This window comes from Cystoisospora suis, assembly GCF_002600585.1.
Source record: "Cystoisospora suis strain Wien I chromosome Unknown contig_1724, whole genome shotgun sequence".
Classification (NCBI taxonomy): domain Eukaryota; phylum Apicomplexa; class Conoidasida; order Eucoccidiorida; family Sarcocystidae; genus Cystoisospora; species Cystoisospora suis.
The window spans coordinates 2281-29567 of record NW_027154524.1 but is presented as its reverse complement, the minus strand read 5'-3'; the positions used below and the strand labels follow the sequence as shown (position 1 = coordinate 29567).

Sequence of the window (27287 nt, the reverse complement as noted above, 5' to 3'; positions counted from 1 at the left end):
TGTCGGGCGAGTTTCCGTGGGTCATGCTGACGCAAGGGATCCGCAGGCTCTGGACGAGAAGCCGGCTCATCACCGCGGAACACGAAACAACGTTACCGAACCGAGGAATTACCACATCCAAGCGGCCCGCCCCTCTACTAACGCCGGCTTCGTCCCCCCGTCCCTTAAGCTTACTTATTGACAGCGGCGCACGCTGGGGGGCTGACTATCGCAGCTTCCACGGAGAAGAAATCCGTGGACTTCTGTATCGCAAGAGTTCCATCTCTGTTTCGCTAACACAACAGCTACCCTTGCTACAAGCATACCGCTGGGCAAGCTCGTACCGTCCAACCGGCGTCGAAGCGCCAAGAGGTTCAAACAACGTCATGGCTCGTAGACCACGTTCTGGTCGTCGGAACCGACGGGGCGCTCAGAACAACGTCCAGGTGGTTGAGGAGACGAAGCCAGCTGCAGCAGAGGTGTGTGAGGAAGACGATTTACCCCCTATTCGTCGTAATTCCACAGAAACCTCCCTTGCCGATGCTTTCAGTAGGCTGCACCTGAGTGATGTGAAAGGGGCACCGCCTGTACAATCCATTCCCGCTCCACGTCCTCTGATACTTCAGCAAGGAACCTCTGTGAAAAAAGATTGTACAGAGAAGCGCCAGACTAATAGGACCTTGGGAACGCCCCTGGGCGCTAGCGACCCGAAGAGAGCTGCTGTAGAAGAGCACAAGAAAATTGAACTTCAGCCCTCGGTCGTGGCACCCTTGTGCGTGAGGAGCACGCAGCGCGAACAGAGGGAGCAGCGTCTTCGTGATTCGCTACAGCACCTGCTGACCGACCAAACGAGAGTTCCCTGGCTCCTTCCGCGGTCGTCTGTTCTTCTGAGGCCAACATGTGACCTCTCCGAGCGCCACACTCGCGGACTTTCTCTTTCGCCGGGAGGCCTACTCTTACCCTCCCGGCATGATCGCGAGGTTTCTTCCGTCAGACCCATTTTGGGCCAAGCGTCCTCACTGTGGCCGCTCACAATATCTCCTCATCCATGGGTGTGGGGAGACACATTCGCGACCGTGCTTCGGGCGGCCGCGACTGGGAGGGGCAGTGGCCGTCCGCTGGTTCGCCGCGATGGCTCCTACAGACTTTTCAGAGAGCTGCGCTACACCCCGAGCGACCACGAGTTCGAGGCATTACTAGGCCTAAACCGCCCATACAATCTACAAGGAATGTTTCCTGCCCAGGCGGGGTGTTCGGCGCTTGCCATGTTGGAGCCGTCGAGTTTAGCTGAGCAAGGCATGCACTCCCGAGCTCGATTGAGATGCAGTGCCCGCAACACTCTTCTTATTTTTGATTGGGACGACACTCTATTCCCTTCGAGCTGGTTGAGGTGCGCGGGAATCGATCCTCTAAACCCTTCCCAGTTCTCTCGATTCGAAGACCTACCACAACCCATGCAAGAAGCTCTCAGGCAATGTGAAGAAGTCGTGCTGCGGGTGCTCGAGGCTGCCAACGAGCTAGGCATTGTCATGGTTGTCAGCAACGCTCACACTCGGTGGCTTCGCCTAAGCCTCGACAAGCTGATGCCGAGAGTTGGCGCGCTGATGAGGCAACAGGAAGTGCCTGTCATGAGCGCCCGCTGTGTTTGTGAGGCAGTGGGATGTACTGATGCTACCCTCTGGAAGACATCGACTTTCGACGCAATCATGGATGCTTTCCTGCTCATGGGGGCACGCCGAACCGCAGTACGTGGTGCTGAGGAGGGAGGCCTAAACCGTTTCCTCACGCTAGATGAAACCGACCCTATCCCTCGTGTTGTTGGCTCCCGGCCTGCCATCGGATCCATGGCGCTCGAAGATTGGGATGTCGAGGGAGGGAGAGGAATTCAAGTGGTTAGGGAGGCCACAGCGGCAGCTGAGGAAGAAGAATCGGAGACGGAAGGCACAGGAAAGCAAGGACAGTGTCCTGGCCTTTTACAGGGGCTGCCAGTCGACCGGGCTGAAGGAGGCGAGTTTAGCTGCGGAACGCGCCAAGGAGGCCGTACGACAAGCTCAGCTGTGAAGCTGAGAGTCAGTAGTTCTCGGAGGAGGTTCAAGAAACGCATGAGCAAGCGCCAAAGCGGTACCGTCCCACAGAAGCATAAGCATGACTGTAACACAAGGCCCAGTGGCACCAAGCTGCGGTGCACACGACATCGGGGTGACTTGCTTTAAGAGGACAAATGCCCCCGAGACTGTGAGCTTCTCCTCAAAGCAGGACCTGCGAAAGCTAAGAACAGGTAGACACTACTTGCTTCTTTCTGAGGTTACACACCCCCAAGAACAGCCAGGACCATTTTTTGGGGGCGGTCCCCTGCTGCAGTTCCCGGCTGTCCGCTCTCCATGGTAGGCCTCGTGAAGTGACTCCGTATGCGTTGTGCTGTCACCAAGATGCAGGCATTACAGAGCTCAGCAGCAACGGCAGCTCAACGTCAGGCGCGTCCTTTTCCCGTCGGCTCCAGCGATTCGTAGGTTCTCAAGGAAAATCAGAAGAGGAGCGTCTCCGGCTGACAAGGACCTCAGTGGCATCCGCCTCCTCCGCAGACTCCACCAGGCCCCGGCTCTTGACACTCGGAAGCAGCAACAGTTGCTGCAGTAGCTGTAACGATGTGATAAGCGATGACGACTGCAGTAGCGACAGCAGCTGCAGCAGCAGCTTTGCTTCGGAAGGGACGGTAAGCTCATACGGCAACAAGCAAGTGTACCAACACACTAGACAGAAGCCGTAAGTCCTTTCGTACGTACGACAGCAGTTAGCAGCATTGATCTAGTCGGAAGTATCGCGATGCAGGCTAGGAAGTACCACGGGCTCCTGCGCACATTACCAAACGTTACTGAACTTGCGTTGGAATGGGTCAGCTAGGGCCTGGTGTCTTTCATCCGAAGAAAGGCATTGCCAGGACGTCAGGCAACACCAGCCTGCACGAGTTGGATGGTTTCGCCTAGTTGTTTGCCGCGAGCTGTGCTCGAGGAAAATCTCGAAAACGGTTCCCAATGGCAGAGGTGCTACGCTGCTCATTGTCTGCCCTCCGCTTTTCGCCGTTTAAAGACTGGGACGTACGTAGTGACAGTAGGCCCATGGCAGCGGGCCACCTGGGTTACGCTGGCTGAGACAGGGCAGGTAGGACTAGTCACTAGAGTCGACATGACGTAGAAAAACGATAGTGGTCAGGCAGACTGTTGTTGGGACACGGACAGCTGCGTCTGAGGCAGGCCTCTGTTAGGTGAGGTAGCCAGGCAGCTCGGCCCCTGGGCTGACGTGCTGTAGAGCTAAGTGATCGAAAAACACTGTTCCTGTTCTGGGATATGTGACTCCTCTTTATTCGACAGACTATCGAACGACTGCCTCGGACCCCCCCGGCTTCAGTCCACGAGGGCAGGGCAGAATGTCTGTAGCCCGCTGCTTTACTCACTAACCTGCTCAGCTAGGGATCAATGTAGAGATAAAAAAACACGCCAAGAGTGTCCTCCAGCTGAGTTTCCGAGGACCCGCTCGGGGGGTGTTGGGTTAGCCAGAAGAGAGGAAATTTCTTGAAGAGCTCCGTAACCCGATGCACCTGTTCTTCCTGGTTACCGTCTGGCATACGGAAGGACGTAGGGAGTATGTGAGTGCGGTAGGAAGGCACACCTCACACGAAATGTAAGCAGGGACAGCGAGGCCGCCACCAAGGTCCCTCCAGGGTGTCGTACCGACGACTTATTTGTGTTGCTTCTCTGTCCGCATCGCATTACCAATGCGCAGCGCCAGCCCAGCTTCTACAATCTTCTGGCGTTCGGAGACCAAGCTCATGACAGGGCTGCCTTCTTCACCGCCGCCCAGAGCGTGCTAGAGCGTCGTCAAGAGCGGCTGCCAAGCATCGTAGAGCTCGATGAGCTCCCATCAAGAACAACAGCATTAACCGCTCCGAACGCTCGTTCTCTCGTGCCCTTCCCGAGCAGCCGCGACATCTGTGAGGCTCCCGAGCCTCAACTCACAAAACTGCCCTTACTGGAGATGCCGGATATGCTTAGCAGGCCCTTCGAAGTCGTCGTTGACTTTGACGATGCCAGACTCCAGCAACAAGTCCAAGAGCTCCAGGTCTTACAACAGCAGGAATTCCGTAACCCTTTGCCTCAGCGATATCAGCCTATGCTACCGTTTGCACAACAAACAGCGGCAGTCAGTGAAAGGCTTTCGTGGCATTTCCGGTGTCCTGCTTCTCCTTTACTCCGTCATGCTCCTGAGACACTCTTTGAAAGAAGGCAGAGCCGCACGAGCAGCGACGGAAGTCAACCGGATACTGGCCCGCAGCCACTAAAGTCTACAGGAGGAAAGAAAGATAACAGCGAAAAATCGGCAGGGTCCAGTCAGCGGTCTGACGTGCCGGACGTCACCGTTGTTGGAGCGGAGCGCCTGCAGCAAGACGACGGAAGACCCAGAAGTGCTAGTAATCGCGGAAAGAGAAACCGCTTGCGTCGGCCTGGAAGAGAATTCCTGTTACCTCAAGGACATGGGCGACGAAGCCCCGCCGAGCTTCGACATAGAGTTTCTGCTCCCGGTACCGTCCGGGATGCCGCGCGCAAGACGTCTTCCATTCAGCAACACAGCAAATCCGACAGCACGGTAGAAAAACAGGAACAGAGTTCCTCAGCCTCTGGTACAGGTCTTTATGAGAAAGATATGCCTGCTGTCTACTGCAAAAGTGTGAAGTTGATGGCAGGCCCATCCGCGGCAGAACTGACACAACAGCTTGGTATTCTTCTTGGAATCCTCCGAGACCTGGCGGAATCTCCAGCATTCCAAGACCTACAAGTCGAGAAGCAGTCTTCACCTCCCCCCTCGGCTTGTCCGTCATCACCAGGAGAAACTAGCGCAGATAGCATCCTTGAACCTTCGTTACGAAGACAAGTAGACGATCCGGCGCGCGCAGCGGCCCAGGCTGCTAACGCGGCAACCGCCGCAGCCAAAGCCGCAGCCATCGCAGCCGCCAAAGCAGCGGCTACAGCGACAGAAGCAGCCACCAGGGGGACTGGGGACTCCTTTGGTTCTTTCTCTTCGTCATCCTCTCCCACAGGAGATTTCACAAGTCCGGTAGAGGCAGTTCTCGCTGCTACAGCTGCAGCGCGAGCCGCGGCAACGGCAGCGGCTTCTGCTGCCAATGCCTTTGCCGTGACAGCCCAGGCCGGAGGGAAAGGAGGAGCTAAGTCGCCCTCCGTTCCGTTGAGAGGACCCGGGTGTGTAGTTGACGCAGGAGTAGGGACGGATATGATCCCTCTTCCGCCTGAAGCTCACCAGCAAAGAGAACAGGAGCTGAAATGGATAGAACTCGAAGAAGCCGTAGACCTCGCCAGGCGTGCTCAGCTGCGGCAGTGCTTTCGAAGATGGCGACGTGCATCACTGTATGATAACGTCATGGCGGAATTGACTCAAAAGACTGCAGAGAGAAAGGAGGTTTCCCTGGTGGCAGAAAAAAAACAGGGAACGACCAAAGAACGTACTGAAAAAAAGACAACAGTTGCTCAGAGGGAAGCGGAGGAAACCCATAAAGAAAAAGCTCATCAGAGTGGGCAGAGACATCGGCGGCCTCAAAGCGCTCGGTTTAGTGACGAGAAGAGCTGGAAAGACCAAGACTGGGAAGAGAGAGGAGACAGAGAGAGACAGACCATCAATGCATGTCTTGAGTCCGAGTTCGACTTCCATGACAAGGACGATGATCCCGATTACGATGAAGCCGATGTGTCAGATGCTCTCTATAACCAGATTCTACAGGAGGAAAGGTGTCTAAGAAAACAACAGCTTCGCAGAAGAAATTCTAAAGGCAAGAAAAGAGGGGGGAGTGGAGTGTAGTTAATACCAAGGGATAGCGGGAAAGACATAGAGCTGGTGCACAAGCTGCTGCTGAATAGAAGGGAGAGAAATCAAGATAATCCTGACCAAGGTGGACCCGTCCAAGACCTGCCGTCGCTCAGCTAGAGATAGTTGGCGAGCTATCAGAAGAAAATGCCACTGTCATTGAAGAAGGAGCGTAGACTTCAGCATGGTCATCTCTCTCTACTATCGCATTTTAGACGATGCTTTAGCTAGGTATACTTTGGTAACAGGAAATTTTGCCTTGAACCAAAACGAAAGAATGTGACAGGGTTGCCTTCGAGTGCGAGAGATGGTAGACTCTCTCTGATAAGGAGAGTCGGGGGAAATGCTTCATAGGCATCTCCCATCGGCTAGGAAGCGATATGTCCAGAGACGAAGAGGTAGAGAGCTAATCCCCCTTGTCATTTCCGTTCTTTCTACACCAGTCCAGATGCATAAAAAGATTTCTTTGCATACATACATACTACATTTGTATGAGTATATATACATGCACAGATAGAGACAAGACGCTTGCTGTCCCCACTTGCTAGACACAGGTACCGCCTACATTTCGTGAAGCTATCGGATCAGTGTGACTGTTCAAGCCACTTTCTCGTATGCCTCTGTCTGTGATCGTGTGTGAAGTGAAAACACATGATTGAGGGCTGGTGGCCGCATGTTGCGCCGGGCTGATGACGGGGCCTGTGTACCTCTTTGAGTCGACTATGCTTTGAGTGAGTTAACCGAGATCGCAGGGAAGAGTAAGTACGTATCAGTCTTCTTAGTTCTCTGAAGCAGGTACTCGTTTTTCCCGTTGTGTTTCGCGAACCAGATCGCATAAGCAAAAGTGTGTCTACTTTTTTGGAAAGTTCTCAGCGGCAGACGAGTGTAATGGGAGTGTAGTGCAGAGTGTTCGCCTTGATGGCATTCAAATCGGTTACAAGAAATCGCATGGAAGTATTGTAATGAATGTTTTCCTACACAAATCTCCCATGTTTGTCAAAGACAGAAGAATTAAGATTTCTGCCGTATTGTCAGCATCTTCACCTATCGCACCGGGGGCAGGGAAGCGGGGGGGAAGTGAGAGTGATAAGGTTTAAGGTCTCCCTGGAGCACTAGGGCGGCAGGAGAGATTGGAGAGCCCGTGGTTACCAGAAACAATTCTTTCTTTTTGTGATGAGTGGGCTTGCACGTGTGACCTGTTAAGGACAAGCCATGTATGAAGCAACATCCTATGAAAAAGTGGTGTCTTTCTCTCTTTGATCTGGGAAAGGAAAGTCTTTTCTTCTCTCCTAAATGTTTAGAAAAAGAAATAAACAAGTCTGCGTATGCTGCTTTGTCGCCTGCGTTCCTTATTGTCTCTCCGTCCTTTTATCGCGTTCTGAATTCATTATGAAGACCTCTTTTTTTTGTCTCCGTATTTCTTGAAGAAGTTCTTTAGCGTGGCATCCTCATCTGTTACTTCTTGCGGCTGAAAGTTGCTCTACTATCATACCGGTATGATCGCACGGACGATGGAGAACAAAAGCCTGATTGAATGCCTTGCCCACTTTTTCTCATCAACGCGAAGGGGCCTTTCACAAACAAAATGTTTGTGAGAGAGCTCCAAAGAAGTAAAGAAGCATGTCGCGAATTGCCCGCATACACAAGCGGTCCACACCTTTACTGGGGCTGTTGAAAGCTCAATCAAGCCACAGTTCGTAGAGCTTCGATCACAGGCTTATCTGTGAAGACTTCTGCGAAATGACTGTCTCACGAACTAGGCAGGACAGGAGGAAACAATCGAGGCTCCTGTGGTAGCACATTGCAAACCTCTCCCTGACGATCCTCTAGTTAACAGAACGTACCTAGGTGCATTAGTGTGCCCGCGGGATGTCCAACGGGTGGCGCGGTACGCTACGGTTCGCACCCCACTTCTGATACCCGAGGCAGCACAAAGCCCTGCCATGACCAGGGATTTTCCTAGTGCCCAATAAGCACGGCCGCGTACAGTTCCTTGGTCCGTCAGACCATACGTTGTTGTCTCTCCGTGCATAGTGGGTCTCAGGAATGTTTAGTTTTGTTGTGACCGCAACAGACAGCAGGTCGTCTGCCAATCGCGACGGGTGAAGGTGATGCTTAGCTCCCGCCTGAAGGGGATAGGCCAGCTGGACCGTCGTTGATACGCCCATCTGGGGAGGCAGAGTTTGAGATGCCACTCTCACGGGTATCTACAACAGATGGTAGTAGGGAGTTAGTTGCGGTTTTCGCTTTACTCTTTCACTGAACGGAAGCCAGCAGAACATCGACTAGGGTAGAGGCCGGCAAACTCAACGCTGCGGTGTGATGCGTGTTTCTTCCTTATACCGTAAGCGAGAAGTATCGCAGTTGGTTCCGAACGTCTTGCAGGCTCGCGAGCCCCACCTACCCCTTACATTCCTTATCCCGTGTTTTGTGCGTTACACGACCTTTTTGTTACTTCTTAATACGTGTTACAACTACCTGGTGTCATAGTCCGTCTGGACCCATCGAAGAGGTGCCGTGACGCGCCTAGGACTGCCTCTGCTCTTCGAACTTGTCGACTGTGGAAGATGCGCGCAGGAGAGTCATATTGAATCCAGCTAGCTGAACTTAACAGATAGCTCAGAAGTGTCTGAGAGACCCGCACGGCTCCATGGGTCACCCAATTGGAAAGAAAAGGAATTAGCGGGCCGTTAGGCTTTGAGTGCGTTAAAATACATAATTTTGCGGAGGGCGGGGAATAAGCGATTCCTATTTGTCTCCACAGGAGAGATGGAAGAGAACCTGTAACTCTCCAGGTCAAAATATACTACGACTTCGGCGACACTACAACTCGTCGAGCACCTCATAGGAGAGGTCAACCACATACTTCAGCGGAAACCCGTGATTACCGAGAGCGTCAGCGGGGCTCCGAACGTCTTGACAACACAGAGTGCGGACTCTGTGCAAGTCTTCGTTCGTACAGCGATAGTGTTCGTGTAGTGTGGCGCTGCCAGCACAAGCCTTCGCTTTTCGGGGCGCTGGCAGGCCTTGGGGTGTAGTGCCCCCAGCCGCTGTACAGTCGGCAGCACTTAGGCAGACGTAACACTTGTTATCGCTAATCCAAAGCATATGTACTGAGAGAGAGACGACCTTTCTAATCAATTTTCTTCAGAACGTCTCCAGTCTTCACCAGTCTGCTCCCTATATTTCCGGTCAAACGGAAGGACTGAAGAGTTCACACCTCTCTTCTCTCCTCTTCAGACCCACACACAATAACAACCAGACGGAAAGAGAAGGGAAAATGGTCGAACCATCAGGTGCTGATTTGAAGAATAACCCACAGACCTTCTCTATCGAAAATGACAGCTGAAATCTTCACTTAAACCGATCTGTCGTCTTCCGTTTCTTCTTTTTCTCATCAGCTGGAACAGAAGCGAGTGAGAATTAGAACAACCGGGACAGGTCCATTCTTCCTCCTACTCAGTGGCTCTCTCCACTTTCCACCTGGTATCAACTCACCGCGGCCTGCCAGGGTTCCTTCGTTCTGTCCGGCTTATTTGCCTTCTTCTCGTCCCGTCTTTTCTATACAGAATGCGAACACGACATGACTATACATACCGAAATAGCACCAGAGATTCTTTGGAGCTGAGAAGACTTCGTTGAATCGAGAAGAAGCTAAGGAATTGCCACAAAACGCTTGATCGGATTCTCGCCTCCCCCGTCCGTCTGCAACATACTCAAAGCTTTCTCTCAAAAACTACGAAGTACCGTAAGACAAAGATGCTAGAAGTCTTGAAAGAGATCTTTTTCGATAGCGTCTTTAGATACCTCTCGAAAGATAAAAGTGAACAAGCAGAACTCTCTCAAGACATTCTTGATGAGAGGGAGGTAGACACACCACGAGGCTTTCCCGTTTTGCCCGGCGGTGTGCCCGGATTCTCCTCCTTTGAATCTTCTCTTCTTGCTGCCAGGTGCTAGAAAAGCTGTCCATCTATTCTGCTCTTACGAGAAGAAGATTCTGATTGCCTCAGGTATCTAGCGCGAATGAAGGTTTTAACAATTTACCCCTAGAGAAAACGGCTCGTCTCCCTTCTGGGCTCATTCTTCCCTTTCTCCCATGCGAATGACAAGCACTTTGGAAAGCCAGTTTAACGGAGAAAGTTTATCGGTTTTCAGGTCATCAGGTCTTTTGTTTTACTAGTTTTCAAATTAAGTGACGTTTGGTTTCTTGAGCTCTTTCGTTCTTGAAGGAGGTGAGAACAGGCAACATCTCTCTTCCATTAGCTTGCTCACCCTGCCGGGATGTGTGCGAGGGCCCTTCACTTTACGTGTCTCTTTTGCAGTAGTCCATCAAGCAAGACGAAGATTTATCCTTGCTGTGTCTCATGTCCTTAGGTTAGGTGCTTCCGTTTCACCGCGGGTGAAACTGTCCAAGTAGATCTCCTGCGGAAAGAACATCCAACGGGAAGGAGTCCGGGTGTACATACACGTGAGGCGTAGGGTTCTCATCTTCGTTGTTTCTTCATTGTTGGAACGAAGTTCCGAAAGAAAAGCGTGGTCCGTGGCGGATCCTCCTTCTCATATCTCTCTGTGTCCCGGAGAACTTTTGGATGGCGTTGGTCTTTTTTCCGTATTAAGGTTCAATTGCATTCTTCCGTCTCTCTTCTCTCCCTCACTTGCAGGCTTTTCACTTCCCTTTTCTTCGTTATGAGAAATGCAGCCGACAAAAACGGACAGGTTTCCCTAGACATTATTTGTTTTCAATATGAAGCTGGCTTTCTGATTGGTCTCATCATGAGAAACATATCGAAGGTTTCCTAGGTTCTTCATAGAAATATACTACTTCATTGTTTCAAGTGTATATATAGGTGAAAGAGCTCCAGCGTTGACGGCCGTAAGACTCCCCCCGTTCAGCAGGTCTCTAGGGGCGTAGCTCTTTAACAGACTGACTCATACAGGTGTATATGTGTGCATTCTCCAGTACATGCAGGTATCAGAATAGGTATCTTCACGTATATCTCATCTTCCAATTGGAGCAGTTTCTGCCTACATATCTCATGTCTTTTTTAATTACACATCTCTTTGTCGATTAGTCGTAACGTCCCTTCAGCGTCCTCACAGACTGGAGACAGTTCTTCTTCCTCTGTTATTCTTTTCAAGAAACATATCTCTTCTGAGGGTATCTCTTCTCCTTTTTTCCAAACAAGCTTTATCGGCATCCCCCTCTTCTTCCTCTCCTCCATCATGACAGATCCTATTCAAGGGGTTGCTTCAGATTCATCTTCTCCCTCTGTCTCCTCTTCACAAATAACCTCTACGTGTCTCCGTTCTTCTTCTTCAGTCGACCCCCACGAAGACAAGATGTCTTCTTCCTCTTCCTCGCCTCCTCTTTCCTTCTCTTCTCCTTCTCATCCTCCTCCTTCTTCTTCTTCTTGTTCACCTCCTTTCTCTCCCACAGGAAAGAAAGCTTTTCTTTCTTCCTCTTTCTCAACTCCATTGACGCAAGTCTCTCAGAGTCCCCCTATCGTCGCCAATAGCAGAAGCAGCACAGAGCTCATGCATTCCCCCCCTCCATCTAGTGAAGAGCTACCTCTCTTTTCAGCAGCACATGATGACCCAGTACAGTCTCGCTCTCTTCGATCTGTCTCCTCTTCTTCTTCTTCTCCCCCCGCTCTTTCCTCTTCTTCGTCTTCTCAGTTCACTCAACTCCCTCCTGCCAGTCTCATGATGAGAGGAGAAAGGAACGCAGATGAAGAAGATGGAGAGGAAAACGACGGAGAAGATGAAGATCAAAGAAACGATCCACGGTGTTGTCCCTATTCATGTTCATCGGTATCTTCTTCATCTATCTCTTCACCTGTAAGCAGTCGCATGCTAGGATCTCGGGCAGGAAGTTTCATTCAGTCGGATTCTTTAGGAGGGAGGTTTACTTCCGATCATTTTTTACCTCTTTTGTCGGAGCTCTTTATCTCTCTATTTCGTGCTCATTGCTTTTCATCTCTTGTCTTGAGTGTATTACAAGCCATTGAAGATGAAATTGTCGTCGACGATGTCTTTCGTCCCTACCTTACGGTCACCCCGGCAGCTAGCTGTACAGAGGGAGAGGAAGGGTGTAGTTACACCAGCAGCCTCTCTTCGTCACCAGGAGGGGATGGAGCTGTCTCGAAGAGAAGAGGGTCTTTTCCATCTTTCTCTGTTCTCGGAGATAGTTTCTCTTCTCGAAGAAAAGGACAAGAAGAAGAGGGAGGGAGAGAAGAAGAAAGAGGAGATCCATCAGGTTTTCCTAGTGGTCTATTAAGAAGGCATTCACATCAACAGTATTCTTGTTACCGTACGTGTGGAGGGGTTGTCGTTGAGGATCTCCCTGCCGCGGAAGGTGAAGAGCAAGAAAGAGATATGACAGGAGAGGAGAAAAGGACAGCGCAAGAGAGAGGAGATGATGAATCGGATTTCAGAAAAGAAGAAGAAGAAAGAAGAGAGAGAGGTTTAGAGAGAGATCGTCAAGAAGACGACAGAGAAGAAAGAAGTAAAACGGAGAACAAGAAGATAGAAAAAGACGAGAAGGACAGTTATGAAGCACGCTGTAGACGGCTTGAGGGGGAGACATTAAGAGAGAGAGAGATCAAAGACAATGATGCATCGAAGGATAAGAAGAACAAGCGAGAAGAAGAGGGTGTAGATGATGCGGATGGATCTCTTGCGAAAGAATCTCCTTCTATTCTCCCGGTAAAGAAGAAGAATGGTAAGAATAAGAAAGATAATGAAAGAGAAATGAAGAAAGGTAGTCGACCGTCTCGACAGCCACCACTCTTCTGCCCTCCTATCATCTCTTCTTTTGCTTCCTTCGGATCTCTAGGGGGCGGGGGGTCGAGAGGCGTCTTCACTTTCCTTTCTCCTTTACATAGAGGAAGCGGAAGTTCTCTTGGAGGCTATTCACATTCTTATAACAATGGACATGTATCATCTTCATCCCCCTCAGGTGTAGACAGAAGAGAAGGAGATACAGATGGAAGAGGAAGCGGAAGTGCTAGCTGTGGAAGCTGTCGATTAGGAGGAGATATGCCCTTCTTCACGAAGTTAAAGCTTGTTGAAGCCTTCAAGAGAATCGATGCAAGTATCGGATTAACAAAGAGAAAAGTGGTGCCTCCATCCTTTCATGAATGCAGAACGCTTCTTAATCTAGCTCAAGTAAGTAAATGATAGACACCTCGCACATTCTATCTCCTGTTTGCTTTCTTCCCTCTCTCTCATATCACTGCCTCTCTTTCTTTTTTCAGTCGTAGGAGAGAGCGACCTGGTTAGGGCATGCATGCATGAGAAGGTAATATGCATACGGAAAGGAACTAGGGGAAGTGCAACTTCTCTTCATGATGAATGAACGGATATGTGGAGAGACAACTATGAGGAAACAGCCGGGGTGGTATACGTGGAGTTTTGAGAATCCCACAAGGTGAAGGTGTATGTGTGGTTGTACAAGGGGACCTTTTCATATCGAAGATACTCTTTCGCTGCGTAATTATGATGTAGGCAAATCTATGCTTTCTGTATACAGATGACCTCCCTCCCGCAAGGTGTCCAAGAACGTAGATACAGGGCAGAGGAATGTCGATGAGTCCAGTGGGTGTCCCCGTGTATACGTACCTTTTCTTATGGAGATTTGAGGAAGAGGCAATACAACTGCGCCTCTTCAGATAGATTTGTTGAAGATAGAATGACAGGTAGATTGAAGATAGGAAGATAGATTCCAGATAGGTAGAGAAATAGAGACTGTTGAAAGTATTCCTAAGCTCCGCATGCGTCTTGTATGTACTGACGGAGAGGGAAAGGAAGATGTGGGGAGAATCCTCTCTATCGTAGAGGTATACCATCCATATGCTTCAAACTGCTGGCAGGCTGTTCCGAACTCTACTGTGTTAGATATGTGTATCTTGTTTTCTCTCGTTTCTTTTCTGTACGAATCATGTTGGTCAAGACACTTGTCTCTTTCTCTCTATCTCCGCACTCTCAAGTTTGCTTTGTATGTGTGTTTACATGCGTCTTCTATCTGTCTTTGATCTGTGTATCTCTCTCGGTAATCTGTTTATCTATCTGTCCTCACTCCGTTTATTTATTTACGTGTATGTATAGATTCTCGAGAGTCGCTCGCATTTACGGTTGATAACAATGGATGGAGACGAGACACTTTACCCTGATGGAGCAAACTTCACGGACCTCCGCATTGCTAAGAAAATCGCAGCTCTCCTTCAAAGAGGAACGAAGGTCGCTGTTGTCACTGCTGCAGGTAAGGAAGGAGAAGAGGCGGCAGGGGGATGACTCTATAAGACGTAGTGAATCTATGTGTTCAGCTACACGCGAGTGTATAGACCGCCAGGCATGTATATGTTCAGTTGCATGTTTCTGTATACATATGCATGTATGTAGAGAGAGAGACGTGTGCCACCAACCAAGACATCAGGAGCGATCCCTCAAGCGTCTCATATACATATGTCTACCTTCTACATGTGTATATACTCATATGAATCTGTCTTTACGTAGCTCGCTGACGCCCCTGCATCCGTATACTATTTTGTTCAGGTGTTTGGAGTTAGAAGGTTTCTCTCATCTTCTTCGTGTGTATGTGCTGCTCAAGCACATGGAGCGGTGTAGAGGGTGTGAAGCAAACTCAGTCGCTAGGCCTAACCTTCACAGAACGTATATCCATGCATGCGTATATCTCGCACCCTTCCATGTACACACATATACATTTACGGGTGTATATCTTTCTTGAGAATGAAGAGATTTTCAGTCGAACTGAAAGACGTTTCTTCTTCTTTTCCGTCTCACGTCGATTTTCTTTGCATGCATTTGCTAATACTAGGATATGGCTACGAAGTGCAGAGGTATCATGAGAGACTGGCAGTTCTCTTCGAGTATTTCCGTGAGAATCACATCTCCTCAGAAGCTCTAGGAAACTTCTATCTTATGGGAGGTGAATCCAATTACCTCATGCAGTAAGCTTTCAACCTAAGCCCTTCTCTTTTCTTCGCAACTTTCTATATTCCGTCTATCTATCTTTCTTTCTTCTGGCCGCTGTCCGTCATATGTTTGGCGCGACGGGGGACTTCTTCCCTTTCAGTCGGAGTTTCCGTTTTTATAGCTTCACTCTGTCCCTTCTTGTATGTGAGTGTGAGGGTTATCACATGTAGAAGAACTATCCGCACAATGTAAGAAGCAGATGTTTAGCACACATGTGTACCATTATTCGGAACACTTCTTACCCGTAGTGTAGATCTCTGTGGACGCTTCTTTTTTTGCTCCTTTTTTTTCTTCATTACTCTCGTGAAGGTCTTGTGTGTCTCTCTTTGGTCCTCCTGGCAGTTCTTTGTCTCTCTGTTCAAAGCTGCTACTCCTTCTATACTTACTGCATTCATAGATCTGTAGGGGGGCTAGCCCCACATATATTGAACCCCTTGTAGCTTATTTACGTACTCGCTGTGAAGTATGTATGCGAGTGAGGCACACGTCCCCGTCTCTCCGTCGTCAGAAGTGCCCCGGCACCGGTTGCATCTCTACTTGTCGCCATATGAGTGAAGGATCTCCGTAGAGGCCTACCTGCAGTGCGTTCTCTCTTTTCACGATTGAATGGAAAGTGACTCACGTGAAAGAAACAAAGTCAGCGACTCTATGCGATCTCTGTCCTTTCAAAGCATATCTGCATTTACCCCACTTTCTTCCTTCATCCTTCTCCAAGGCCAGATGGAGCTTCACTCTTCTTCTCTTCTTTTCCGTTTTACCTCGAGCTCTGCTTTTCATCCCTCTCCTCTGGCCCTGTCTCTTCACGCGATATCTGTTTTCTCTTTCCTTTAGGTTGGGCCCTTCCTTCACGCTAGCTCCTGTTCCTGAGGATCGATGGACGTTCTTTCGACCCCGATGCTGTCCCATCGATTCTCAGCGTCTTTTAGATGTGGCTGAGGAGGCTTTAAGAAGACTAAGTGAAGATTTCAAACTGCGTGCATGCATCTTACGAAAGGAGAGAGCTGTAGGACTCATACGAAGACCGCCGGGACTGAAGAAAGCAGATCATGCAAATGGCGCTTATGACGAAGATGGTGAGAAAGAAAAAGAAAGGAAAGAAAGAAAGGAAAGATAGAGAAAGTAAGGAGAAGATAGAAGGAAAGAACGAAGAAAATCATGCGTGCAGTCATTCCACAGCCGTGTGCGAGCCATACATATACATGTATATATATATATATATATATATATGCCTGGTCAATTTAGGAATCTGCCTACGTCTAGAGCGTTTATGCGTATGTACACTCACATCGCTAGAGATCTAAAAAGAGACGTGTCTTCTCTCTATGCTGTCAGCGTTTTCGTGGGCCCCTTCTCATTTCGCGCGTTCTCTTTCACAAGCCCTTCTTTTTCTTTGTCTCAACATATCGATTCATGTTTATATGCATGGGTATAGCTCAGAAAATACATCTTTTAGCAATATGCATGTATGTATCAAATCCAGAGAATACAGCAAACCAAAGAGGAAAGCTGAAGAGTTAGAGACGGTGAAACTCTGTCTTTTCGTTGGCTATATATCTCTGCTGTTTCTGCATCTCTAGAGAGTATTTTCGGGTGTATGCACAGCGGAGGCATGCATAGGGAGAACTTAGAAGAGATTGTAATGCGAGTCAGAAGAATCATTAGGGATGAGCTCGGTGAGTCGAGTCTTACGCGGGCGTCGGTTGATCCTCGCTTCCTGTTTTTTCTTCTGTCATGGTTCGCGCGTGAAAGCTTCAAATCAGTTTTCCCTACAAAACGAAAGGAATCCTCGCTTTTTCACTTCCTCTCCGCATGCCTGGACGCGAATATAGGCGTGTATACATTGGTCTCTTTCTTTTTGTGCCTATCTGTTTACATGTATATGTTTATCTTGACTGTCTGTGTTCAAGTGTAGTTTTGAGAAGTCGTGTGTATGTATGCAGTCCAGGTTAGCAGACGGTGTACAGCAGACAGGTAGTACGAGTACATTGAGATATATATATACACATATGGGTATATACATGTACACGAATTCTCGCCATCCAACCAGAATGTGTTACACGGGATAGACATACATGAATAGACGTACAGAATGACACGAATCTACGTGCCTGGAGCAGAACGACCCTCTTGCACACGGATAACTCAGCGGCTCCTCGGTGCACTCTGCCCTGCGTTATTCTTCTTCACTCAGAACTCGTACTCATAATATCGTTGGCACATACAGTGAGTGAACTGTCCCTAGCTATCTCTGCCAACCCAGATATATACAACTACCTACGGGGTGTGTGGCTACTTCCATATCGATACATGTGTACATAGGTGTATGTATCTGGTATATGTGTCTTTCTAGGGCCTCATATGGACGTGCCATGGAGCGCATTCAATGGAGGTAAAGACGTGTGGGTAGATATAGGGAATAAAGCAGAAGGTGTAGCGATGCTGCAAGGACTCTTTCAACTCTCTCCTAAGGAATGTCTTCACGTCGGCGATCAATTTGGTGCTAGTGGAAACGATTTAGCTGCCAGGTATGTACTCAGACTGTCTGTATGTATCTACATCACATAGCAATATTCTGACGACAGACGGCGGAGATGACTATTGATAGCCAGATAGAAGAAACAGAGAAGAGTACTTGTAACGGGGATTAGGACGTGAGGATCTTCTACTTGGGTTGCTCTGGATCTATGCTCTCTTCTCATGCGCACATGCGGATGCGTGTACTGGGACATAGGCGGGTAGCTATAGATCGAAAGGCAAGGCGGATGAGTTTGTAGGGAAGGATGCTGGTACAGAGGGAGGTGACAGTGGCGTATTCAGAAGTATCCTTTCAGTGGCCTTGAGTTCAGATACACAGCCTTACATGTACATACATATACATATGCGTTCATATATACATATATATATACATATATACATGTGTCAACACACGCGCATATAGATACATGTACACACATACATATACATGCATAGTTGTAGATACACAGATGTATATATATACACATACAGACATAGATCGGTGCATAACTAAGAAGATGTAGTAGACTGAGTGTGTTGCATCGTACTGCACAGGTGTTAGAGCGCGAGGGGGGGGGGGCGCTGCTGCGAGTGTCGGTGTTTGTAGAGTTTTCTCCATCTATACACTTACAGAGAAACAGGGAGAGTAGAGAACATGAAACCAAAGACACAGTGTGACACTGGTGTATTTCTTCCACCATATAAATTCTTGTATTCTGTACCGTACTTTCTACCGGTTTGCCATAGTAGAACGGATAGTGGATACTATTGCTCGCGGGCTTCCGTTGTATGTGACTGTGCATGCGTATGTAGATGCAAGTCGATGTTGTGTATCGCGATAGGCTATCGACATATTGTCGATTGCATCAGCCAGTTCAACGTCTCTCGCTCTGAGGGGACATGATGCGTCTCTGTGTACGTACCTACTGATCAATATTATTCACTTTTCTTCACTAACATCTGTGCGTACGTTTCGATTGATATGGACCGAAGATGAGGGAACATCGATGATGACCACACCATCGGCGTTTCTGCGTGTGTTCTCGTTTTGTATTCAGAGTGTGTTCTCCGACGGTCTGGATATCTAACCCCCAAGAGACAGCTGCAGTCTTACATGAACTTCTTCTTGTTACGCCTCCCCCTTTGAGAGAGGCTCTTCCATCTCTCGATTCGAACGAGCAGATGGAAGAGAAGGAAAAGAGAAAAAGAAAAAAGGAAGACGACCGCGGAAACAAAGAAAAAAAGGAAGAAGACTAACCGCCGCGATGTTCTTAGGAGAGTGCAAAGACAGGCTATCTTCATCTGTCTGCTTCAACTCCAGTGCCTGTATATACATCTTTCATACGTTCGCGTCCTTCCTGTCCCGATCACTGCGTGTTTATGGAGGCTGAAGAGGTTTAGCCAACTTTGTACCTCATATAGAAGGATTTCCCGTATTTTTCTATCAGCGCTGTTACAACGTCAAGATTCTTATCCCATGTGCTGGCTAAATAACGGTAGCAGTTTTCAATCCATTCCTCTATACACGGAACACTACTGATTACATTCTTTGTTACAAAAGAAGTATAGAGACTGTCCGAATATTAGTTGGGGGAGTGAAGGTCTTGTCAGTGGTACGGATAGTGTATGTCGAGGGTGGGTCTATTGCTACTGCCGAGACAGGTAACCTAGTATTTTCGTATCTAAGCTGCTACGTATCGGCATAAGTACGAGATGAGCTTTCTTTAGTAGAGGCCTCGGAGCAGCCGCGCCCGACTGGCCGACAGTTCGGCATTAATGCTACATTGGAAAGTAAGACAACCACGTGTGCTCATCCGTGCGCAGTCCGCTACCGCACAAAGTGAGCCAGACTTCAAAGACTCCGTGTCACGCGAGTGTTGTGCTCCCTGTACAGCAAAGGGCGCCACTAGATATTAAGGATTCGCCAGTGCCCCGGACTGCGACAGCGGCTCGCCGTCACGGCGGCAGACTACCGAAACACTTCCACTAGGGAAGCAGACATACACAGAGTCGGCACTCCATGCTGTTGGGACGTTGGGAGTCCCACGCACTCCCTAAAATCACTGCCTGCCACGAGAGTGTACAGCTCAACTCCTGTTAGCACTGTTTTCATAGAAACAGTAATCTTCCTAAGTAGCACGAAGAACTGACTCTCCGTTGGTCGCCTGCGCACGGCGTTTCTCTCGCCGTCGCAGGTCAGCTCCACGAGGAACCAGTGTACACTCTCTGCCCGCCTAGCACGTCCAGCGCCTTCTCGGGTATCGTAGCGTCTCTTCGGGCACCGGGCGTCCCAGAGCCACTACACGCTACAGGGCTTTACCACTGTGGGCAGCTCTCTTGGCTGCCCATCACAGCGTTGCTGTGGCAGCTCACCCGCTGACTATTAGCCAAGTTAGCACTGTAGGTTTTTGCGGGCATATCAGTGAGTACACAAGCGTTTCTATGGCGTGAACCTCGGTACCTGCCTCCGGAAGGGGAACGACTGGTTCCGCCTTGATTCTGCTGAGCCCGCCAGAAACTCTTACGCGACGGTATCTGGGTGACGCAGGTTTATGGCAACAGGTACGCACGTGCATGCAACAGAAGACACGATGCCCCCATGGGGTTCCCGGCACTTTTGCGTAGCAGTTTTGGTGCCTTTCTTCTTCGAGACTTCACCAGGCTCTTCACTATCAGAGTACGCTTCATGCCATCCAACCTTGGAAAGGTGGAATACACAGCGTTGTCTCTTTTCTTGCGATTCGCTTCCACCCTACCGGCTTCGCTTTCTCTACACGGTGTTCTAAAGGTTGACAAGCCGGCTAGTGCACTCCGTAGCAATGGGGGCACATCCACGAAGCGCCTGCTGCTCCCGCAGTATTCTCCAAACAAGTATTTCCGTTCCATCAGAATTAGTGCCCTTCTCTGAGGTAACCGGCCCCGAGTGGTTTCGAATCTCTGGAAGAGGTGGCGAAGACGAACCTGTGGTACTCCAGTCCGGGCCGTACATGGCGTGTTGGGAAGAACCACGCACAGTAGGAGGCGAAGAAGAGGATAACAAACGAGTGAAAAGCTAACACTCCGCCTCACTGCCTTTTGCAAATAGCCAGCTTCTTTCGAGCTTTCCGCAGTTCTCGGGGCTGGACAAGCCTCGCCAGTACGTCCGTGTGGCTCTCTCCCATCCCGAAGCATCGAAGAGAGCCACAACGCAGGGACACAGACGTGTTCTATTGTATCTGGACTTCTCCCACAAGCGTCTTCCTCTCCGGACCGTTCTCCTCCAGACTCGGGGTCTGGTACCTGTTTGTAGTCGCGCCCCACCACTCGGTTATTCGGGACTAACTCCCACCCCGACAGTGAAACGCTCCTCTTTCCCACGTCCTTTCTCCTTCTCGGTGGCATCGCCCGCGCCTTTCGTCTGCTCCCTTCTCACCGAGCTCTTCGTCTCGCGTGGCAGGGAGAAAAGCAACTAGTCAAGTCCCTCGTTTGGGTTACTTCACAAGGTCGGGAAGCCATCCACGCCGGGAACTGTTAAGTCTCTTGGTCCAGCCACAGCAGGGGGGCGAGGAATCCCCCCCTTCCTAGGTCAGCTCCGTCAGGCTGTTTCAATACAGCTTCCCTGGAAAGCGTGTGACTGACTGTCTCCTTTTGCGCTGGTAAATTTTGGGTTTCTCTACCTGCTTCTACGGAAGTTGTCGAAGCGTCTTCTACTACAGTGTCTCTGCTCGTGTAAGCGCCTTCAGAATCGGGTTCTGGGTAGCTTTTCGTCGTAACTTTTGCCGCACTTGCTCTTCGATGAGGGTAGATTGCCATTCAACTCCCTTTCGCCCCGAGAAGCCGTGCTCGCACAGAACTCTTCTGCCGTTCCTTTAGGGATGTCTCAGCTGTTTGCATTTTGGCACGGCCCTGATTGCACGGCACTTTCCTTAGCTGCCTTCGGTGTCCTGCTGGCAATTACAGGCGCTCTGTCTCCTTGTTTTCGGACATCATGGTGCCGCCTCTCCTCGTGTTGTCCTTCGTCTCCTTTGCGGTACCCAACTCCAGATCCCCGAAACTGCCATTTCACGTCCTGTCGCTGTCGGTGGCTTGCTGGGGTGATGCAGTCGAAAAATCCACAACACCCGCGGCTCCAATCATGACTGCGTCCTCCATTGCGCTCTCCTGTTTTTGCTCGGTGGCCACATGCGAGCGCTAGACCTGTTGGCGGTCCTGCGTCGCCTCCCTCTCTCTACCTGTTTTCTCTCCTCTCTCGCTTGCAACCCACTGTTCTCCTCCCCGTAGCTGCTGGGAGGGCGCTGTTGTGTCCGCCGTGCACTCAACCACCTATCGACTCTGTTCGCGCTCTCTTCCTGATTTACGCGCTCATTTTTCTGCGGGGCATCTCGGACAGTTATCTCTGTCTCGCTTGAAGAGCCCTCTTTTCTAATGAGGAACAACGGTTTCCCGTCTCTTGCTCCTCCGTTCTCAACCTCGAACGTACTCTGCTGCAGACGAGTTGTGTTTTCTTTTCCCCCGTGCCCTCCCCGGTCCGCATCTTCTCGTCGCCCACTTGCTGCGAGCCGCGCTTGTGCGCAGTACGACTACGTTCCGGACCGTGTACACCCTCCCCCAGTTTCATGTTGTCCGGTCCTTTCGTTTCCAGCTTCTCCGTAGTTCTCGGTGCCAGACTGTGACAGGCCTAGACTGGTGCTGCCGACCAAACTGCTGCTCTGTTTAAACGTAACTCCGCGGTCCCCTTTTTCTTGAACCGCGCCTCGTGCCTCTTTTTTGTTTCCCTTTCCCTCTAGCCTCTTCATCGCATCATGTGTTTTGCCACTAAAGGAACGAGCCGTGCCCATGAAACTTCTGTCGCAAGTGTGGGGCCCCACTGAAGAAGCCTGTTTCTCGACTGTCCCACACGCGCTGCTCTGCTACGCTTTGCGACTGCCGCCAGGTGTCCTGTCATCATCGGCGCTCGTCCACCACATGTACTTTAAATCTGATGATCTTCATTACGCCCAGAGCCGGTCGCAGTGAGAGTTGTGCCCGGACTGGTATACTACCACAAGAGCGGCAGAAGACTTCTCATCTCCGCTTGCTGTCTACTCCCGTCAGCTTCACCGGGGCTATTCACGTGCCGGGCTGCGATTTGAGTATAGTGCCTTTTGCTCCCTAAACTGGTAAGGTACTCATTTTTCTTTGAGAATTGTCCACTTTGGAGAAGTTGAGCAGACTCTTTGGAGAGCCGAATTCCCCTTCAAGTAGTGCAGCAATCGGCCCAACTGCTGAAGTGGCGGGCGAAGCACGAGTTTACTGACAGCTGGATGTTGTAGGGATAGACTAGTTCTCTAACACACGGAGTTCTCGTGGCGCTAGGTAAGGGTTTCTCCCGCCCGAGGAAGCCAGGAGGTGACTGAGAAGTGGGAGAGCGCTGGCGCCACAAAGGTTCTCTTCGCCGTTCTGCCTCATCGGGGACCAGCCACCTTTGATCGGTCCCGCACGCGCGTGGGCGAGCCTTAGTGCCATGTCACCCATCCCTCTCAGCCTGTGAGTCCGTTTTTCTGATCGGGGGGTCCTCTGCACGTGGGCTGGCCAACTCGATCCGGGAGTAGCGCAAGACGCAGGCTGGACGGGTAGCCTGAATGCCTGTTGTGCTACTTGAAAGTCCTTTCTGTGCAGACAGTTTTCCCACCCTCCTGCGATGCCCTAACTGTTACAGTGAAGCCCATCTGGGCCGAAAGCCAAAAGTGAGAATCAAACGAGCTGGACTACAGCAGGACTCGTAGCTCGGTATACGACTGCAGACTAGACTGGAGCAGGGGGAACGAGTGCTGCTGGCGGGAAGTGCCATAGATGTAGTGCGAGGGTGTGCCTTCCGTGAACTGTGCTGTATCGTCATGTCTCAAGCTGTCGGTACATGGTCGGTCTTCATACGCTGGAGACGACCTGTGTTTAATGGTCCTGTGGGTGCCACGTATGTGTGGCGTCCGCTCTTAGCATAACACGAGTCAGAGATGCGGTGTTGTGTAGGGGGGCCGCTGGTGCACTGCGTGTCGCGCTCAATTGTTGATGCTGCGATCCCGAAGTGCATCATTTGAACTGGAGATAGAGCTAGCGTTTGCACGTCTTGCCTTGGAATTCTACAGGACTCGCCTTCCTGACTGTTACGGTGACCCGCGGGGTCCGATTCCTGAGTTTCCTTTGTGTCGGTCGGCGCGGGGCGCTCCCTCGACTGGGGAGAGAAAAAGGCGGAGAGGTGTGTAGGGCATGAAATCCGTAGATCGCTTCTGCTACTATGATGTTCTGGACTATTGTGAGCCGGCCACAGCTCGTCCGAGGGAATGCCAAATGGCATGGCCGTGTTCTTCGGTCTTCGGTGCGTTAGATGAAAGGGCGAGCTCGCTGAGAATCTGCTATGACGCGCTGCAGACGGGATGGATGTGGCTGCTGCACTGTCGACCTTTCCGTGGCGTGGTAGAGCCCTTGGGGCCGGTGAGGGATGTGGCTGTGCAGTCTGCTGGGGCCCACCGACACGAGTGATGGTTCATTTTAGGTGCTGGACTACTGCAGAATGCAGCTGCATCGCTCGATGTGACCGAGCTACCGTGCCGCGTCAGTCGGCAGTAGGCGTTTGGAGCGCGACCAAACTGAAGTCTGCGTTGCATCACTCACTCCCAAAGTCGGCGCCGGCTCCGACTCTTTTGAGGCAGTAGTGCCTCGCCGTCCGGCTGGCAGTTACGGGCGTCGCTCCCTGAAGACGACAAAATTTCGCCTTACGAGTCCCGGCGAGAAAGCTTCAATCCACGCTTCCCTTGCAGCCAGGTGGCCGTCTCCTGTTCAGAGACCCCTGCATCCATGGCTCCGAAGTACGCCCGTGCGAGCTGTCTTCTCGTGGTGACGGATTGGTCATTTGGATGTACTGCTTTGAGGCTGTATTGTCCGGTCAGTTGTTCTGTCGAGGGATAGAAGAACGCTGCTATGCCGGTCAAGGTGTGCTGACCCGGCTTACACCAACCGACTGAATTGCCGCGAGTCGCGTATTGCCTGCGCTCCGGAGAGCTAGAGCGTGAAGCGCGCGGGGAGCGAGCTGCCGCAGCGGGTGCTACTGCGGCGGCGCGAGTGAGCCTGTTGGGTAGTGGGATTGCTTGTTGGTGGCACGGTTCTTCGGGAATGCCGTCTTTGGCAACGACGAAATCAGAGGCCGCGTGGCGGACAGAGCGAAGTGCTAATCCAGCCTCAAGCGGGGTCTGAATGCGTTTCTACGGAATCGAAATGTGGAGCCTTTTCAACAGCCTTGGACGGTACGCTTTAGTTAGACGCCATCGCGTACAGGGCCCACAACGGATTCAAGCATGTCTATTTGTGCCGGAATAGTAACATTGTGGGTGGGCTGCACCATTCTTCCCGCTAATAGGTGCCCATTGCGAGATTGGTCTCGCAGCAAGAGCCCATGCTGGTGCTACTCTCTCCGGCGCCTCTGACCACTCCAGATCGGGTTTGTCCCCAGCACCGAAGAAGCAGTCAGGCACGGCGGTCACCCCGCGTCACTACGTGCGCGCCTGCTTTTCTTCACAGTGAACAACAAAGGAGGCGAACCTGACAGGCCTGTGTCCGTGTGGGGACTGCAGTGTTCGATCCGCTAGGCCGAGGTGACGTCAGAATCGTGGAGCGTACCCAGAACCGTTACACGAGAACCACCGCATGCATACCGGGCTCTTGCCTTTTGTTGTCCGAGCGGTGGTGGTCGCTGGCTGTACGGGGCTGGCGACCAGTGGAGCGACCGCCGGGTCGCAGCGGCGGCATCGTCCGTTCGTTGTAGGAGGACAGCCTTGCCGCAGGTAGTTGAAGGCAGCCACTGTATAAACGATTGACTGTCGTGACCGGCGAGATGTTCAGGTGCGTAGTTGAGTAACATTTGCCGGGACGCATCTTGTGGAAGATAGTACAAGGGCGGTTTGCAGGGTGAGCAGTTCAAACTCCACTCTTCGCTCCGTGTTCAAGCGGCGCCTGCGCTACGTCTAACCTATTGATACCCCGCAGCGTACAGCGTGTTGTGGGACACAGGTTTCTCGTGGAAAAATGGACTGCCTGAGGTGTGAACTGCTGCCGCGGAGCGGTGTGCGGTTTCTAGGTCTCGTTTACTTTTTGGCAGTCGCCACGTTGTTCCGCTCCTTGGTGTTGGCTCAAGACACTCCAGGGCAGTGCTCTCTTTCGGCTGGGGTGGGCGGAAAGACAGCGGTGCAGATAACGCCGAAGAAAAACTCTGCGGAGCTGTCGTGCCCAAAACAGGGCTCGAACACAGCGAAGGCAGTCCCAGCACAGCTCGGGCAAGACGTATGTCAGCAGCCAGAGATAGAAGTCGCGGCAGGGACTTGTACGGGATCTGTCCCGTTCACCACGCTATTTCCGCAGACCGGGGCGGCGAACTGGTGGAAAAATGCTGGGCAGTTTCTCGATGGCGGCGCAACATTGACCATTCCCTTGGATAGCTTTCCAAGGTACGACCAAGTGTTTTACGTAGGGTGCGCCGACACTGCAGGGACGAAGAAGTGCGTTATTACAGTTACCGTGACGGCGGCGGAAGGCGGCAAAAACGGCCAGGTAGTGACGTGCGCGTACAACAGCAACACGCCCTATCAGGTGACCTTGAGCAAGCAGGACCCCAGCTTCACACTGGACTGCGGCGCGCAGGCGGTGTTCCATCCGAACACAATAGATAATGATTATTGCATCGCAGCACCGTCGTCGGCCGGATCGTGCGCAACAAAGCCGTTCAACTCCATATTCCCGAAGTACAACACTAACTGGTGGAGCCAGACCCCGACGGGGGCAAAGGTGTTCAAAATTGCAGACGGTGGTTTTCCGACACAAAATCAGACGTTCTTCGTAGGGTGCTCAGGCCCGAAGGGCACGGCAGGGGCTTCAAACTACTGCAGTGTACAGGTGACGTTTAATGGCAGTGCTGCGGGCGGAAGCAGGGGAACGGGAGGGACGGGGGGAGGAGAGACAGTCACAACAACAACTACAAAGTCGGATGCATACGCAGTACACCACATTGGTGTAAGTCTTCTCGCTCTGGCAATGGTCAGTGGAAGCGCGTGCCTGATCTAAACTTACCCTGTCGTCTGGTTGCGGGGGTGGTCAGCCCACGGCCTTCACATGTGTTCAAGTGCACGGAGAAAAAGTTTGCCGCAAAGATCAGTAAGGGAAACAGCCAGTCTCGTGCTCGTGCTCCTGTCTACAGAGTGCCCGTGTTGCACGACGACCACCACAAGTGCGTGGACGTTGACGCGTGAACTGCAATGTCGTGGGGATGAACACACTTCTTTTCCAGGCGGGATTGTAACCGGAGGCCTACAATCCCTCGAAGGCCGAACTGGCCGCAAATACGATCAGGAAGCCGATACGTTGCAGAGAGGGTCAGGCCCGATATGCGCGGGTCCTGGAGCCTTGTAGAACGCGTGGGCGTTCATTGGCGCACTGAATACCGAAAGCCGATTTAGTAGTTGCGCGCGAGGTGTAGTTACAGATTGATTTGACGGGACGCCGCGGATGGAAGCATGGTCACGAGGCGTGTTTCACATGATAGTGATACAGTGGGAAGGTCGAAAAGTGCGCCACACTTCGCAGGGAACGGCGGGCAAAGATGCGTGTATTTGTAAGTGGGCCGTGGCCCTGTTGGGAGAGCACTCCACGTGGGGTAGCTCTTCAGTGCGTAGTTGTGAGAGGGCACTTTTGTCCTCCGGTACGGCAAAATGAGCAAGGCGCCGTAGAACACGGCGGGAGTACCGCAGCAGGACGAGCGGAGGTGGTGACGCTAGAGTGAGGGCGGTACCTCACTGAGAAAGCTGTCGTCAGGACAGAGCGTCCGAGCGGGAAAGGCTGCAAGCGGTTTGTCACTGCGGACCGAAAACGGCAGAAGCAGTAGTCGTGAAAGAGAAATGCGAGAGAGGAATCGGTGGAACGCGTGC

The 27287-nt window shown here is 51.2% G+C and overlaps 3 protein-coding genes across 3 annotated transcripts; all 3 read left to right on the top strand.

Moving 5' to 3' along the window:
* Nucleotides 1-1668: 1668 nt before the first annotated feature.
* Nucleotides 1669-7347, top strand: CSUI_003820 (uncharacterized protein). The gene is made up of 2 exons (XM_068064015.1): nucleotides 1669-2692; nucleotides 3760-7347. The coding sequence occupies exon 2, from the start codon at nucleotides 4012-4014 to the stop codon at nucleotides 5842-5844; it is 1833 nt and encodes a 610-aa protein (XP_067924009.1). The 5' UTR covers nucleotides 1669-2692; nucleotides 3760-4011; the 3' UTR covers nucleotides 5845-7347.
* A 2056-nt stretch (nucleotides 7348-9403) lies between these two features.
* CSUI_003819 (imp-specific 5 -nucleotidase) lies at nucleotides 9404-18876 on the top strand. The gene is given in 8 exon segments (XM_068064014.1): nucleotides 9404-9598; nucleotides 9606-13017; nucleotides 13957-14110; nucleotides 14687-14819; nucleotides 15676-15917; nucleotides 16422-16517; nucleotides 17195-17369; nucleotides 18417-18876. 7 exon segments carry the CDS (start codon nucleotides 11074-11076, stop codon nucleotides 18613-18615), a joined length of 2943 nt encoding a protein of 980 aa, XP_067924008.1. The 5' UTR covers nucleotides 9404-9598; nucleotides 9606-11073; the 3' UTR covers nucleotides 18616-18876.
* A 1108-nt stretch (nucleotides 18877-19984) lies between these two features.
* On the top strand, nucleotides 19985-26658 carry CSUI_003818 (srs domain-containing protein). Its single transcript, XM_068064013.1, has 3 exons — nucleotides 19985-22863; nucleotides 23463-24617; nucleotides 24892-26658. The coding sequence occupies exon 3, from the start codon at nucleotides 25396-25398 to the stop codon at nucleotides 26425-26427; it is 1032 nt and encodes a 343-aa protein (XP_067924007.1). The 5' UTR covers nucleotides 19985-22863; nucleotides 23463-24617; nucleotides 24892-25395; the 3' UTR covers nucleotides 26428-26658.
* Nucleotides 26659-27287: the final 629 nt, after the last annotated feature.

What these genes read in the sequence shown, in the direction of transcription:
- CSUI_003819 (XM_068064014.1), top strand. Translation starts at nt 11,074, where the DNA reads ATGACAGATCCTATTCAAGGGGTTGCTTCAGATTCATCTTCTCCCTCT. An exon ending in CGCTGTTGTCACTGCTGCAG is followed by an intron (nt 14,111 to 14,686) that starts GTAAGGAAGGAG and finishes TGCTAATACTAG; the next exon opens with GATATGGCTACGAAGTGCAG. An exon ending in AATCATTAGGGATGAGCTCG is followed by an intron (nt 16,518 to 17,194) that starts GTGAGTCGAGTC and finishes GTGTCTTTCTAG; the next exon opens with GGCCTCATATGGACGTGCCA.
- CSUI_003820 (XM_068064015.1), top strand. Translation starts at nt 4,012, where the DNA reads ATGCCGGATATGCTTAGCAGGCCCTTCGAAGTCGTCGTTGACTTTGAC.
- CSUI_003818 (XM_068064013.1), top strand. Translation starts at nt 25,396, where the DNA reads ATGGACTGCCTGAGGTGTGAACTGCTGCCGCGGAGCGGTGTGCGGTTT.